Source organism: Rhodnius prolixus, unplaced genomic scaffold, assembly GCF_049639745.1.
Source record: "Rhodnius prolixus isolate KJV_2025 unplaced genomic scaffold, Rpr scaffold_8, whole genome shotgun sequence".
NCBI lineage: Eukaryota > Metazoa > Arthropoda > Insecta > Hemiptera > Reduviidae > Rhodnius > Rhodnius prolixus.
Window position 1 is genome coordinate 4,569,749 of NW_027411593.1, and position 15,470 is coordinate 4,585,218.

Below are 15,470 nucleotides of genomic sequence, written 5' to 3' on the forward strand. Positions count from 1 at the left end.
TTGATGCGTAAGTAAAACACCATAACTTTTTACTGAACAATCTATTTCCAATAGATGAATATCTACAAAAAAGAACCTAAATTTTATGCAGTATTTAACCCTTAAAACACATTCATGCTAGCAGTAACATAATTATAAGTTTATCAATAACTTTAATTAATTAGTAATAATCTTTGTAAGGATTTTATTTGCGACAGAGATAAAAAAAAGTTCTAAATGAATATGACACATTTTATTTCTTTTAAACTGCCAACATTTTTTTTCTTCAAATCCAGAGTATTTCCAAAATTAAAAAAAACAAACAAAAAACCTTTTCCAATAAAATGATTAAGAGTTTATACCAATTAATCCTCGTCCCTTCAGTCTAACATTAGTGAAGGTAAGTATATGTAAATCTAATGTATTACTTTAATTTGAAGGTACGTCAATTTTTGTTTTTTAAATAAACAGTTTTCACTTGCTAAATGCTCATTTAGCTACAAAAAAAAAAATCATCAGCCATATTTAATAACAATTTTCCTTTTCTTTGTTCAACACCTTTCAAAAACTTTATACAAATCGGGGAGATTTGCTAACTGCAATATAGTTTCATCGTCTGCAAAAGTCTTTTTTGGAAACATATATTTCTTGATAGCTGGAAAGATGACATATTCCGCGACCCATTTCCATTCTCTCTCAGAATTCTAAAAATAGTAGGTAGATAAGTAAAGTCTTTTATTTAAATTTAAAAAATATATATATATACAAATCACAAAAAGAATGAAGTACTTCTATTAAATAAACTACAGATACATCTTTTACAAATTTGGTGTAAAAAATAAAAATAAATAAAAGATTTTGCAAGGTCGGAGACTATCAGCGGAGGTTGTTGCTTAGACTTATACATGCATATACGCAACCTTTATTTGTATTATACTAAAACATGAAGAGTTTCAAGAAAATAATAATGAAAATTGCCTTTAGAGAAAGTCGAATGAGAGAGAGTGTAAGCAGTAAGGAGATTGTGAGAGGGAGAGAGTTTACACCAGATTGTTTATTTGTGACGCTCTAACATGATTCTAAACTGTTCTACAAAACTAAAATTATCTTCTTAGTTTAGGATCACTTTTAATAAATTAAAAGTAAAAATTAAATACAAAAATTTAATACCTACATCGTCAAATAAGTTTCCAAAACTATAAAATGACGCAGTTTCCCTACATATTCCTTCAAAACATGGTTGCTCTTCTTTCCAATTTACATCGCAAGCCAAACGAAGTAGATAATGAGGCAGTCTACTCATGTCAGGCATATAATCGTCTACAAAACGAATCGTTTCATAAAACACAATTATTTACGTTTGGTATTACTTTTTAAAAATAAAATTCAGACAACAATATAAAAATAAATGACCACGATAATCCTTTTTAAAACAACAAATGAAAATACTGATTTACAACTAACAAGTACCTAATAATCTTATTACCTAACAAGTACGGTATAGAGCATAACTGTTTTTGGTCATTTATTTCAATTGAAAAATAATCTAACAGCATTTCCTTCTTGGTGAATAAAAGCTCACAAATGGATTCAGCGAGCACAGATTTTTCTCCATCTTCTTTTTTCCAATCAGATGCTGGATCTTCTAATCCAAGGAGGGATAGTTCATATAAATACAAAGGTTCCTAAACAATTATTATTAAACAAACATTAAAAAAATTATAATATTTCGTCAAAATATATTCAAAACGATCGCTTTCTCAACAATATAACTGCATTTCCAGACTTATTATATGATTTTTCTAAATATAAGTAGCCCCGAAAGTATTGTATCTTTTTACGAAGATAACTACAAGTCAATTTGCAATAACTCAATCAATTATGAATAATTAATTACCTCAAATTTTATAGCTCCAAAATTACCAAAATCACAAACCATTATCTGGTAAAATAATTCCTCTCTGAAAATTGACCAATTGAAATTATTAAGTTTTATACAAAAAATATATATGTATAAAAAGTAAGCGAATCGCTAAACTTTATGTTTCTCATTTCAAACTAATATTTACTATCTAATGTACAGAGGGTAAAATTATTTTTCATTATTATCAGCAGTTACAAAAAACTGGATTATTTCTGGGAGTCTGTTTTATAACAAATAGTTAAAAGTTATGAAAAATAAAGCTCACTAATTTTACAGCTTATAATTTTTATTTACTTAGAAATAACAATTATTTATTTATTTATGTAAACAACTAGAAGAATATAATCATTTTCTATCAACCATTCAACTACTATTTAAACTATCTGACAATTCACTTTGATTTCTCAGCATGATAATCAAACAATATCAAAATCACAAATAAGTACCTTAGTGTTTTTGAATTTAACAAATACAACTTTGTACCATGTTGTACTAATGCTCTGTCTATATCTACATTTCCAACAAACGTCATATTACTAACAAGCTCTCTTAGTTGCGCACTGCAAGATGTTTCTATATCAGATCTCATGGCATGTACACTAAGTAATTTTATTTCTCTCCTGAAAATGTAATAGAAAATAAATAAAAATAAGTAAGATAAAGTAATCACATATTTCATATAATCGGATAGAATTGTGTATTTAACACAATTATTTATTTTAACAAGCTGAGATGTCGATTTGTTCAGGAAGTGATTCTGCAGTCTTCCCAGTTAAAAGAACTACAGTTTAGAAAGGAATAACGAATTGGTCAGAAAAACTGCCAATTTAAACACTGCTGCAAGAAGCGCAAAAAAGAATTATAAATCGCCAAAAATAAAATAAAATAAATAATAATAACTAGTTGTACAGTGCATGTTCTAATTGGGAATTTAATCAAAGATTTTTCAATTCGAAGATTTCCAAGGCGCCAATTTTCCGGGTTCGAACCTGCTCTGAGATTTTCTTTTCATAGAAGCCTCTTATTGCTTATTGACCGGCAATGGACATCTGTAATGCAAGAACACTATCCGAAGGCTAACACCGGTACTAAAAGAGTCTCAGAAGTTATCACGTTTTAATCCAAAATAGTAATGGCAATAACAATGTGAAACTATAAAACTACTGCCTCACAGAAGAAAAAATGTATACCTATCTTGTTTCGACTCTTCCTTCGTAAAATTTGAATTTTCTACATGCGTAACATTGAAAAATCTATCGATCTTCTGCGACATTGAATCTGTTCGTATCATTTTAGATTGTGGAGTTTTTTCAATACCTTCAATCTTGGATACTGATTCCACATTCGACGTTGGTAATTTTGCCTTTAGAGAAAAAATTAAAAATAATTATAATTACCGCTAAACTTAACTCAATACTTAAAAAAAAAAAAAAATATTATACCTGTGTATAAAACACCCTAGAAGTATTAGAACCTAACAGTTTTTCTTCGAAAGCTTGGCGAATTACATCAACAATAGCATCTTCATGAAGGAAATGAACCTCATGTTTTGTAGGGTGTACATTTACATCAACGTTCTTTGGATCCAATTTTAGACTCAGATAAATGAAAGGGTGTGCACCTTTTGGTAAATACATGGAATATACGCCTTGTAACATCTTTTTGATTGCTAAATAGGAATTAATTGCATTTATTACAAAATAAGGATTCTAATATAGACATTTTTAAGTTGATGTCAACATAGACATAAATATTTACTTGAAGAATCAACCAAACGATTGTTAATAAACAATATAAAAATTTGTTTTTTGGAAGAAAAGTTAACATTGGAAATAAACCCATGTAACTTAAAATTCAGTTTATCATCAAATGTATCTATTTCCAGTAAGTCCCTAAAAAAAATTAATACACATAAGAAAACCATATAAAAAACGGTCAGGAAGTGAAGCTTGAGGTAAATCTTTGTACATTTTTAAAACACCAACTTTGCCGTAGTTTCTCCATAAATATTTCTAATATTTTCTAAATAAGTTGAATTGGAATTGCTGCGAACATCAAATAACTGTTCACCATATTTTTTCAGAGTAAAACCAACTTTAGGATTGTGTATAGCGTAACGGCTCACCTAACACAAAAAGGAAGAAATCAAAATGTAATTTATAATTCATAATTTCTAAATTAAGAATTTTTGGTGACTTACAACTTCAGCAGCCTTGGAATATTCTTCATTAGGGTTTTTTAAAGCATTTTTCCTTGTAGACACATTGTAAAATAAATCCTCAACAGTTATAGTAGTCCCTTGATTACCTGCAGTGGCTTTCGGTGGTCCTTTTAATTTTCCATCAACATAAGACGCTCTGTAAATAGGAAAAAAAAAACTTTTTTCAATTTCAATTTTTTACTGGAAATGTCTGCCAAAGATGGAAACGTGTCTAAGTAGCCAGATATCATGGCCTCACTCCTAAAAAAGAACAGTGTAGTTCGGTACGTAAATAATCATGCTCAGTGAGGAGAAGGAGCAGGCAATCCCAGCTTTCATGAAAGAAATGAATTAATTCAAAAAGATTTCTGAACTGATAATGGCTGGAGGAAAGATCTATTTTGGGTTAAGAACTTTAACTGTAAGTTCACGAAAATGGCAATAAATAATAATACTTAATGATACTTGAGGCGAAGCACCTAAAACCATTCTCCTGCGGCGTTTAACGACAGCTAGCCTTTTTGAAAGGACTAGAAGTTTTCATCTCCAACCAGACCAAAATAGTTCAAATGCGTAACTAAAACATTAAAGACGATTGCTGGTAATGTCACCAGCCCCAGGATACTTTATTCGACAATAGTAGATGTCTACCTATCATTAGCACAGAGAGAGACTAGCTTGGTCGCTAGAATGATGTGGCAAAATTGCTGAAGTCTATTCCAGGACTTCAGGGATGGTGGAAGTGCATCAGGCCGTAGGCCAAGTTAGACGGTTAAGGAAAATTGCAGCACCTCGAACTGGGCAAACTCTTAATGCATACTCTAACACACACATACTCTTCAGAATTTAGTAAATTCTAAAACTAATCATAGGCGTATACGGTACTCATAAGTAGATCTATCCATTATTCCATTACACATTTACATGTCCGAAATACCAATTTTTTCTGCTACATTTTTTTCCCCCCACAAATACCCCACAGAACTCACTCCTTTGGGCGGGTCCTTCTCTTGGAGAAATAAATATTACTAAGGATGAAACGCCCGCATAAATAGGAACAGAATGTAAAATTTGAACTAGAAATAACTTTAGTACCATTCAACTAGTAAATAATAAAGTCAATGTTAATATTTTTTTCTTTTTTTAAGTTACCTACCTGTAAGCGCATTGTTGGTTGGATGTTTTTGTTGTTATAGTCAAATGAGCTACATGACTAATACTTGCCAATGCTTCTCCTCTGAAACCAAATGTGGCAATATTTCCAAGATCTTCAAACTGTCTTAATTTACTAGTAGTAAATCGTTCACAAACAATTTCCAAATCTTCGGTCCGTATTCCGGTTCCATTATCTTGAATCTATCAATTAATTAATTTATTGTCTATTTTCAATTAAAGTAGTATACTAAAGTTTTTTTAGTATAGGTATAGATTTAGCATAGGGCAGGAGTGGTGTTACGAGGATCACACGCCTTAGTTGAATAAAACGGATAAAGTGCAGAAAAAAACACAAGCAACCTGTGACCAGATATCTCTACACAGCAAAACGAATTTCCAATAAACAAGAAAAAGTCCAGAATGTATCAACTACTGTGTTTCGATAACTAATTGTGAAGAACTGTTTTGCACTTAGAACAGAACGACAATAGCTCAGGGTAGTGCGCCTCAGAAAAGATACTCATTACTAGAACATAGATCTAAGGTTGATATATTTGGTTCCTGCACTTTTCACTTTGAAGGAATATGACAGATTTACTTCAGGATGTGAGAAGCAAACTATAAGGTGTGACTCAAGCCTAAGAATCGTCTTTAATGGCCAATGACTTAGGCATAGGATTAGGATGAAGTAGAAGAGAAAGTCTGTATTAGCAGATAATTCAAAAAACCCCGGCGAGAGCTAATGATATTGAAATCTAATATAAAACCATATAACATGCAAAGTTTATATCTTAAAAAGTAGATAAATGTAAAGGATTTACACCTGCAATAGCTTTAAACCTCCATTTTTCAGTAAGATTTGGATAGAAGAACATTTGGCATCTAAACTGTAAACAAAGAAGGAGCTAAGTGAAAGAAAGAAATTAAAAAACAAAACGAAATAATAGAAAATATGATTATTATTCCCTTACCTATTTTCTAGAAGTTCCTTCAAGGCATTAGCTGGTCTCTGAATGATTTCGCCAGCAGCTATCCTGTTTACAACCGTCTCATCAAGTTTTTTTATTATACCTGGTTCTTCCATATTTAACTTTTGGTTATACTTGTATCTATTGCTTACAAAAATCAATTAAATAAAACCAAAACACATCTTGATGTCTTGACATCAATTAATTTTTTTATGGATGTCTCAATCTCTTGACAATTATTTCTGACGTGAACAACTTCTCACATGAACCGATCTCACACATAAAAGGGAAAAAACGAGGATGACATATTTCAGTGGAACCTACAAAATTACACTAACTTAACTTCAATACATTTTTAATGCAGGAAATTTCGAATTTTATGCGGGAACATCTTCTTTTCTTGTGGTTATCCTATTATTGAGTCAACAATAGCAATATTTATTTAAATTTAATTTTGGTTAAAACTGGAGATTATTTATTTATCTTTTTTATGTACTCGAAATTATTCATGAATAAATATTTCAAATTAACGTGTAATAAGTATTGTAACACACAAGAGTATTTAAAATTTCCTAATAGGTTGTTTAATAAAAGGTTATTCATACTCTCCATGTAAGGTTCCCTATTCGTCAGTTGAAAGAGTGTTCTCTTGTTAAAGTTATCGCGGATTTAAGATAAAATGAATATTTACTCGCAAGTGGAATATATGTCGTCGCACGAAGGATATTCTTGCGGATATTGTAAATCTCCTAATACTAATTTTAGTCATGGTAACAGTATTGATTTGTAATTTTGAATTACTATTGATTAGTTTATTGTATGAAGAAAGCAAGATTTTTGTTTATTGGTACTTTTCAAGAATTGTTGTTGCAGGAATGTGGGCTCATGTATTATCGGTTAATGACTATCAAAATTTGATTGATAGGGGATGGAGAAGAAGTGGAATGTACTGTTACAAACCCACAATGTCAATTACATGTTGTCCTTTGTACACTATAAGGTAATTTGAATAAAATCATATTCTTTCGTATTAACAAAATGCGAATTGATCTAAAAATTATATAGTCAGATGGAGGTGCCATTGTTTCGTTAACAGTTTTGTAGGACTACTTCAGTATTTTATATTGTTGTGATATGTAAGTGAATGTATAAAAAACACGAATATACTGAAATAGTTATGTGAATGATTCCGAGATTGATAGAGAAAACCTTATGATAGCATGGGGGCGGATTCACTCCACCAAAATGATAGAGGATTGCCAAAGGCGACCTGGGTGCGTAGGGGGCGAGATATCATCAGACTATATGATTCCCTGATCATGTGGCATATGATTAATACAACAGTACCCAAAATTATTTTGTCATCTACAATTCAGTGAAACAATCATTTGGTTTCATTTATTTTTTCTAAAGGTGCGAAGCTACCCATCTTAAATTGACAAAATCTCAAAAGAAGATTTTAAAGAAAATGACCAAATTTCTAAAAGATGGTTTAAGGGACAATAAAAATGATGAACCCACGGATGACAGTGAGGCACTCGGAGAAGTAGAAGGTATTAAGTATAAGCGAAATTCTTTTATTATTATTATTATTTCTTAAAACCTTAATGCATTTCAGTTTCGAAGTAGATGTATGTCTCTCATTTGCTTGCGGACTTCTATCTCATGTATATCTCTTTGCTCTCTCCTTCCCTCGGCGACGAAGTGACTTAATGGCTAAAGAAAGCATGTCCTAACAAGACTTTTTTTTACCTAGATTTCAAAAGTTGTTCCTTTAATTTAAAAAAAAAATCCTTAATTATTTTATTTATTATTTATTCTTTAATCCTCTAAATTAATCCTTTATTATTTATTATTATATTCTTATTTTTAAAATAAAACTCCTTTGATTTTTTTTAGAGCTTTTATGTCCAGAAGAACTAACGATCCGCAGGCATGCGGAAATCACATCCAGCCTTATGACGCTGTAGATAATGATTTCCTGGGTTATTACTCTCATCATCTATTTTATTATGAAGTTCAGTCTAGAAAATTTCTTAGTCTATTTTGGCCACTGGGTTCTAGATTGAAATTGTGATCCAAGAATCAACTTATTTTATAAGTATTTTTAGCTACCTAATCATTTATTACAAATCCGCTTTTCGCTTCAATTACGTACTTTTTATAGAGGGTACCGAAAGTGTTGTTTGGTTCAGATCATAACAAGAAACGCAACTGGATCATTTGGTAGTTCCACTTTGTTCCAATTTTCCGTTGTTTTAACTTTGTCAATTTGTAATCTTTGTAAATTGGGGTAATCGTTGGCACAGACTATTTCTTGCTGAAGTAGTTGTGAATTAAGGTTAGTTGATAACGCAACTTAATATTCTGAGACTTTCTAGGATCTTAGGATCGCAGATTGCAATTCCTCCTCCTTCTAAAACAGGGAATAATTATTAACTGTATATTTTTTTGTTTTCAGGAGAAAATGTTTGTGAAGCTGCTTTGTTAGAAAGGGTTGTAGATAAGTTTAAAATGAGTGAAACAAAAATCGCAAATTTTGATGAGTCCGTTTCAAGTTAGTGATATATTTTTTCTAACAAAAGTTTTCCATTAAATAAAGAAATAGCCAAATATTTAGCAGTAATTATGCTTAGGTAAGAAACCCGAGGGAGATCTTTTGCCTAAAGATATAACAATATCGCAAGTTTCAAATTCGTCCGTTGGATGCTGTGATACTAGTGAGTTAAAAATTTTTCTATTTTATTCCTTTTTTCTTTATATTAATTCTTAATAAATTGAGAATAACAATAATGAATTAATTACAGACATTTCATCGTCTTCAGCTGAATCAAATAAAGATTCCCCTCGTTTAAAAACACCACGCCCTGGTGAGTTGCAGCAATCTCTTTTACTGTTCAGTTATTTTAGTGGTAAAATGTTAGCACTCTAAAGTGATTTAAAATTCTTTATTTACGATGATTTTAAATCGCTAAGGAGGTGAGGCTCTTGAACACATAACTGAAAGAATGACAATTTCTTAGGTGATGGTATGGATCCTTCTAAGCCACAATGTAAAAAGGCGAAAATATTAAGACTTGAGAGAAAGCAAAAGAAAAATCAACAGAAAGAGAATTCAATGGAAATTTGTAAAAATGTTAAGCAATCTAAAGAAAAATCCATAGAAGATTGGATTAAAGAATCTGTAGACAATAGTTCTGCCAACAAATTAGAGGTAAGCTCTAAAAAAAGCTTTTTGTAAGTTTGTTTTAAGCGTTCATTTGATGATTCTAAAATAAAGTTCTTTTCCATTAAAATGAAATTTTCTAAGTTTTTGTTGCTCAATACACAAAAATCATATGAAAAGTGGATATTAAGCAAACTTTTTCTAGGGATAAATGAATCAGGAAGCTTGATTCCTCCAAAAGATTTTTCAGTCCAAATCTATTTTTACATTTTTAAAATTTTTTTGTATGAACAAATTATAAGTTCAAGATTCCTCCAAGGAAATCTTTTGCAAACAGATATTCACTCCCTTACATACACAAAAACCCCAGAGAAGAAAGGGGTTCAGCTATTTCCTCAGGGATCTTGAAGTCCCTACGGGTTATCCAGATTATCAACACCTATATATTCATACATATTCAGCACACTCAATACGAAATTGAGTGCAGAGGAAATTGATGTGTGTAACCGTTTGTGTTTAGGAAAACTCTAGCTTGAATTGTATCAATACAAAAAAAATAACATTTTAGGGGTGTGAACTGAAAAATTAGGAACTATCATCACACTCACTTATACATAATTTGTTCAAACTGCAGCCCTCACAGTCAAGACTGGAGTATGAGTTTAGTTCTGGCTAAAGTCTTGACTTGCCGACTTCTTCCGTAAATCCCCTTCTACCATAACATCCTTTTTATGATAGTGAACGTGTATAGAAGCGAACTGTCTTTTAATTAAATAAACTTCAGTAAGAAATCTTATGATTGTTCACACTAGAATATTTGATATTGTAAAGTACTTAGTTGAGTGAGCTTAAACTAAATTTAAGTACAAGAGATATACGATTTACCTTGTAGGTCACAATAGGTTTAACTTCGAAGTTATTCCCATTCATGTTGGACGTTTAATGTTGAGCATATATTTCATTAATAGTTAATATTTTATAATTATTATTAGTAATATCATTATAATAACTACTTGCCGTATATTTAGCTGAGACTTGTAAATTCCAATCCTGTCAGTCCTGAATTCGAAGCGACCTTTGAAGAAAGCCATTCATTGTATGTTAAATATCAAATGGCCATACATAAGGATCCACCATCTAAGTGTACAAAAAAAGGTTACATCCGCTTCTTAATAAGGAGTCCACTAGAGGTATGCAATGTTGCACTAGGTACAGGTCTTGTAGGCTCATTTGGAAAATTGCACTATTGACAAAAAGTAGGATGAGATGAAATACTGATTGAAAAGAAGTAATTACAAAGAATTTATTGTATATATGTAGCTGTGAAAATCATGCGTATATTCAGATTTCTTTAAAAAATTTACTGTAAGAATCGTAATACTTATAAAATATTTTGTTTTATAGAAAAAGAGGAAAAAAAAATTGTCAAAGTTGTGGTTTTTTTGTTACACTTTTTCGTGAAGTTTTAGACGATCGACGCTTACAGAGCACTCCTACCGGACAGTTTAAATTAAAGAGCTTAATAAGAATTTATCTCTGAGTCTTTGACCTCTCATCTTCAGAGTTTTTTACAAAAAAAAATATGTCGATTGAAAATTACCCCTCAATCCAGGTATTTAAATTGGAAATTCTTGAATTAAGACTAATTTCCGTAATTGTAATCACTTTAAAAATTCGCTTTCTTAAATTAAAGTATTGTAAAAGGATTTGTTATAAATTCTAAAATCTTAATATCATCTTTACTGACAATTTATTGTTGATCTAATCTCTTTCTCTTTATACGTTTTAAACTCTTGTTAGTAAACCGTAAATTAGTTTTTCAAATCATGATAATCTCAGACACGGATTGAACTTTAGTCAATGACTTAGCTTAAACTCAGTAAAGTGGTATTTTTTTTTTTTTTTAATGATTTTAGTTCGTTGCAAATATTTTGATTGTTTTATAAACAATTGAGTTAAAATATTTATAAGTATAGCACTTTCTTTGGGTTACTTCTAAAATTTTACGGTTCCTTTGTTTAACGCATAGTTTATTTTTGTTTTGAATGTACTCTCTTGTGTTATTTCCAAAAGAAAATGTGCATATTAATAATAAATTCTTACGTTAAGATTTTTTTTTACATAGAAAAATTCGTTTTTGGCCAGACTCGGGAGAGAGGTTGAGTTTACCTTTTCCGTGCAGTTACATTTCAACGTTACGTATAGTTTATAAACCGTGTAATGTTGATAAAATTAAATGTAACTCAAACGTAAGGAGTTCAAAGAAAAATTGTGATTTAAAACTTGAGTTTAGCAGCAAAAGAAATCCATGTGATTGTTTAGTGCCTCCCACAGTACCAGATGAGAGCATGTACAAAGTTCTACAACAAACGTTTTTGATAAAAGATGAAGTGCATAATTATTGGGATCCTTGGGTTGTTCTATGCAAATAGGTTTGCGATAGTATAGACACTCTTCTGGTGCCAACGCAACCCCATCGATGTCTAACTTATTGAAGAGACTCCCGAAACAGTTCTCTAGTTTTTCTGTTGTGACCTAGTCATTCGCTCCAATGCTGTTAACTCTAAAAACGTCTTCAATATTTTCTTCAAATAAAGTTAAAAAAAACAACCTGTTTTTTATTATTTATGACATTCTCGTGTTTTGCTCTGTTTTGAGTGAAGTCTCAATCCAATTTTGTGTAATAAATCATCAACAGATTGGTGTTAACTGCCAGTTAGCAGAAATAACCGCCCATTAACTTTTATTAGATTTTCATGAATTTTGTTTAGTTTGCCCAAAGAAAATGTGCATATTAATAATAAATTCTTACGTTAAGAAGAAAATTTAAAAATAAATAAATAATAATTTTATTCTGTTAGATACGTTTATTACCCGCCAATAGTAATCCGGAAATGATGAAAGCCAGTTGGCGGATTTTTGTTAAATATCAGATGGCCGTACATAAAGAAACTGAATATGAATGTTCCTTTAAAACTTATAGAGATTTTTTAGTCTCCACCCCTTTGCAGGTATTTTTTTCTTTTAATTTTCTTTTTTGGTTTGTTTGTATGTTGTAAGTTGAATTGTAATTTTACAGAGCCTTGGTCTTGTGCTTAGTGCTGTTTTGTTTTTTTCTATTATTTTGCTTTTTTTTATCTTAAAATTTAAAAAAAATAAAAACTATTCTTTTTTATTCTTGATTTCAGCCTTATAAAGATGAAAATGGGCCACCATCAGGCTATGGATCGTTCCACCAACAATACTGGCTGAATGGTAAATTAATAGCTGTAGGAGTAATTGATATCCTACCAAAATGCGTATCTTCTGTCTATTTCTTTTACGATCCAGACTATTCATTCTTATCGCTTGGCACTTATGGCTCGTTGAGGTGATTGAAATATTCTTAAATATTTAATAATGAGATATTCCTCGCAGGAGATATACCATATTTTCGGTTTAAAATTTTTTTGAGTATACACATACATATTTTGAGGACCTCAGATTACCAAAAAAGTGGTATTTGCCAATTTTGTGTCCGTGAGTATATCCACCATAACTAAAAGCGGAAAATCGCGGGGTGGAAATTTGATATTTTCTTTACTAACAAAAAAAAAAGACCCGCCAATCAGAATTTTTTGTATTTGGGTTTCCTTTTTCTTTACGTTTTTTTCTCACAATTCGAAACATTGTTGGAATTTATTTCGCACCTTATTCCAGGCAACCGGAAGATGACGCACCAGTTCTCGGTTGTTTGCTGATTAAGAGGAACGTCTTAGTGCTGGCCCATTATATCTCTCATATGGTATATTTGTATTTAAATCGGAATGAGTGCCCACAGCAAAATTTCGACATGTTGTTTTGGAAAGGTGCGACGAATTCTTTTTACATGAGATCAAGCATTGTATTGTTGGAAGATGGCACCAGTATGATCGTTCATCGCTATTATCAAAACTAAACTTAAGCTATCGTGAATGTACCTTTAAAACTAGAATTTACCTTGGATAAAGGCTAGAGTTGACCTAAACCCAATTGGCTAACTTTGTTGTATTTCTTCTACGACGAGCAGCAAACTTCGGTGCCTTCTTAGACAAAATTAAGACTCGATATTGACAAAAGCAGGTTCGTTGTTAGATCCAATCGAGCCTGGTTTCCTTTGAAGTGCTAATGATAGCGTTAAGTGACTGATCTTGCCTGTTAGAAGATTCTAGACGAACAGATCCTGGACGAACAGATGTTTAGGTCCACTAGGATGCGAGTAAAAATTTTTTATAAAACGGTTTATATGTGCGTGTTCATGTGTTCGTTCTTTTTTTTAGAGAACTTGAATTAGTAAGATCCTATGCTGAAAAATGTCCAGACTTAAAGTATTACTACATGGGATTCTATATACATTCCTGTCCAAAAATGAGATACAAAGCAAAATTGACTCCATCATATCTTCTTTGCCCAGAAGTATATACTTGGTGCAGTATTGAAAAATGTATTCCAAAATTAGATGCCTCGAAATACAGTAGACTTAATGATGATAATAGTGCCGTATGCAGAAATTCTAACATTTCCTTAAATCAGGTAAGTGAATGCATGATCTCATTTATTTAAGTTCTATGAAAAAGCGTGAAAGCCGGTAGTTTGAAATAACCGATCCCTGATGCCAGTCTTTTAAAACCTTTGCTAGATATTTTGTAAAAATCTTGATAGGGTAGATTTCCTTCTAATATCGAAGTGCAGGAGCAGGAGTTGGGTATAATTACTACAGAGGCTCCCACCAGATGTTTCTGAAGATGGGTCCCATAAATTGAGGAACTTAGGTTATCTGGGAAGTTTTAGAAAGTAATGATTGTTATAATTACATCAGAGATCACTGCATCTCTTCCTAACAAGACCATAGCAATATTCCAAAGGTAGCAGTTAAATATCGCTGATTTAGTTAGTTTAGATAGATTTTATGTATACATACATTTTCCTGACTTTTATATCAGATGTTGATTAATCATTTTTTTGATTTGACCATGTTTCTGTCTTACATTACTCTCGCTGAAATAAGCCTTCGGACCTCTCCAAATTTTCAATAACAGCCAAAATTAAGAAGTTGAAAGTCGTTCTGCGTAGTGATGTGCACCTTTACAACACTAGTTACCAACCAGACTTTTAAAGAAAATCCCAGGTTTTCACAGTTAGAAAAATAATTTCTTGGTGCAGACACCCAGATCATAGCTGCTGGATCCGTGTGCATGTGCTCGCCCAAAGTTTAGTTTTTAAAGATAGCCCAAGGAGCCTCCAAAGTGGCCTAAAGTTAGGTAGAATATGTTTTGAGATGAAATTTTCTTTAAAGATTCCCCCCCATTTTTCCGTTAAAATTAGGAAATTCACATTCATACAGATTAACAAATTTGCGTTTTTATAGGCAATTAATTTTTCAATTTTATTTATGTAGGTCCTTATATTATATAATCGTATTGCTATGACATACAACGTATATAAAAGTAAAACACGAAGTAATGACGAAGAAGAAATAAAAGAATATGCAGAACTTGTTGGAAGCTATTCATCACAAAATATGCTTTTATTGAGGCATTGACGTCTAATAATTGTTATCTACCATAAAGTCATTAATTATTTGTTCAGTTAAACCTACGATCAAAACTGAATGTTTTAGTTGAAAAAGTATCCTATTCTGAAATTGTAAAACGGTATGAATACAACTTTATACAACCTAACCTTGAATTTAAAAATGTATTTGTTATTAATAAATTATGTAAATATTAAATGAATTTAGTTAATAATTAAATAATGATTGTAAATTTGTTAATATTAATAAAATATATTTAACACGTGAATAATATTAATTAATTGATGAAATAAATCTTAATTAATCTTGTCTAGCCGTAACATCTTTCTTATGCACGTTTAGCAATGATAAAAAGATTTTATTTAATATATAATTGAATAAATCTTGTTTTTTGACAGCAGTTTATTTATTTTTACCTTTAAACTTTTTAATATACTAAGAGAAAGTATTGAGGTATTGTTAAATTTTCGAATAACATCGTTTTAATATACTACAACCCAAATTACACCTTAAAAAATTGTACTTCG

The 15,470-nt window shown here is 31.0% G+C and overlaps 2 protein-coding genes across 4 annotated transcripts; one reads left to right on the top strand and one right to left on the bottom strand.

Annotated features, from left to right (window-relative positions):
• Positions 1-217: 217 nt before the first annotated feature.
• Positions 218-6,699, bottom strand: Mlh1 (DNA mismatch repair ATPase Mlh1). The gene is made up of 13 exons (XM_074121437.1): positions 6,230-6,699; positions 6,082-6,145; positions 5,260-5,459; positions 4,104-4,260; positions 3,889-4,028; positions 3,662-3,795; positions 3,346-3,572; positions 3,094-3,266; positions 2,350-2,523; positions 1,877-1,940; positions 1,466-1,664; positions 1,154-1,299; positions 218-683 (listed from the first exon to the last, which is right to left on the bottom strand). Exons 1-13 carry the CDS (start codon positions 6,340-6,342, stop codon positions 531-533), a joined length of 1,944 nt encoding a protein of 647 aa, XP_073977538.1. The 5' UTR covers positions 6,343-6,699; the 3' UTR covers positions 218-530.
• A 51-nt stretch (positions 6,700-6,750) lies between these two features.
• Ate1 (arginyltransferase 1) lies at positions 6,751-15,296 on the top strand. Of its 3 annotated transcripts, XM_074121446.1 has the most exons (12): positions 6,751-6,996; positions 7,100-7,226; positions 7,640-7,779; positions 8,688-8,783; positions 8,863-8,946; positions 9,034-9,096; positions 9,250-9,440; positions 10,421-10,582; positions 12,254-12,403; positions 12,581-12,762; positions 13,691-13,943; positions 14,809-15,296. In XM_074121446.1, the coding sequence occupies exons 1-12, from the start codon at positions 6,906-6,908 to the stop codon at positions 14,950-14,952; spliced, it is 1,683 nt and encodes a 560-aa protein (XP_073977547.1). In that variant the 5' UTR covers positions 6,751-6,905; the 3' UTR covers positions 14,953-15,296. The 3 variants fall into 3 exon arrangements, with proteins under 3 accessions (XP_073977547.1, XP_073977550.1, XP_073977548.1); XM_074121449.1 differs by lacking the exon at positions 10,421-10,582; XM_074121447.1 differs by lacking the exon at positions 12,254-12,403 and having other exon boundaries at positions 14,809-15,295.
• The last annotated feature ends 174 nt before the right edge of the window (positions 15,297-15,470 follow it).

Coding starts and splice junctions, on each gene's coding strand:
- Mlh1 (XM_074121437.1), bottom strand. CDS start 6,342: ATGGAAGAACCAGGTATAATAAAAAAACTTGATGAGACGGTTGTAAAC. Junction 3,796..3,888: donor TATGGAGAAACTACGGCAAA/GTTGGTGTTTTA, acceptor AATTTTTTTTAG/GGACTTACTGGAAATAGATA. Junction 684..1,153: donor TTGGAAACTTATTTGACGAT/GTAGGTATTAAA, acceptor TACTATTTTTAG/AATTCTGAGAGAGAATGGAA.
- Ate1 (XM_074121446.1), top strand. CDS start 6,906: ATGAATATTTACTCGCAAGTGGAATATATGTCGTCGCACGAAGGATAT. Junction 7,227..7,639: donor TGTCCTTTGTACACTATAAG/GTAATTTGAATA, acceptor TTTTTTCTAAAG/GTGCGAAGCTACCCATCTTA. Junction 9,441..10,420: donor GTTCTGCCAACAAATTAGAG/GTAAGCTCTAAA, acceptor CCGTATATTTAG/CTGAGACTTGTAAATTCCAA.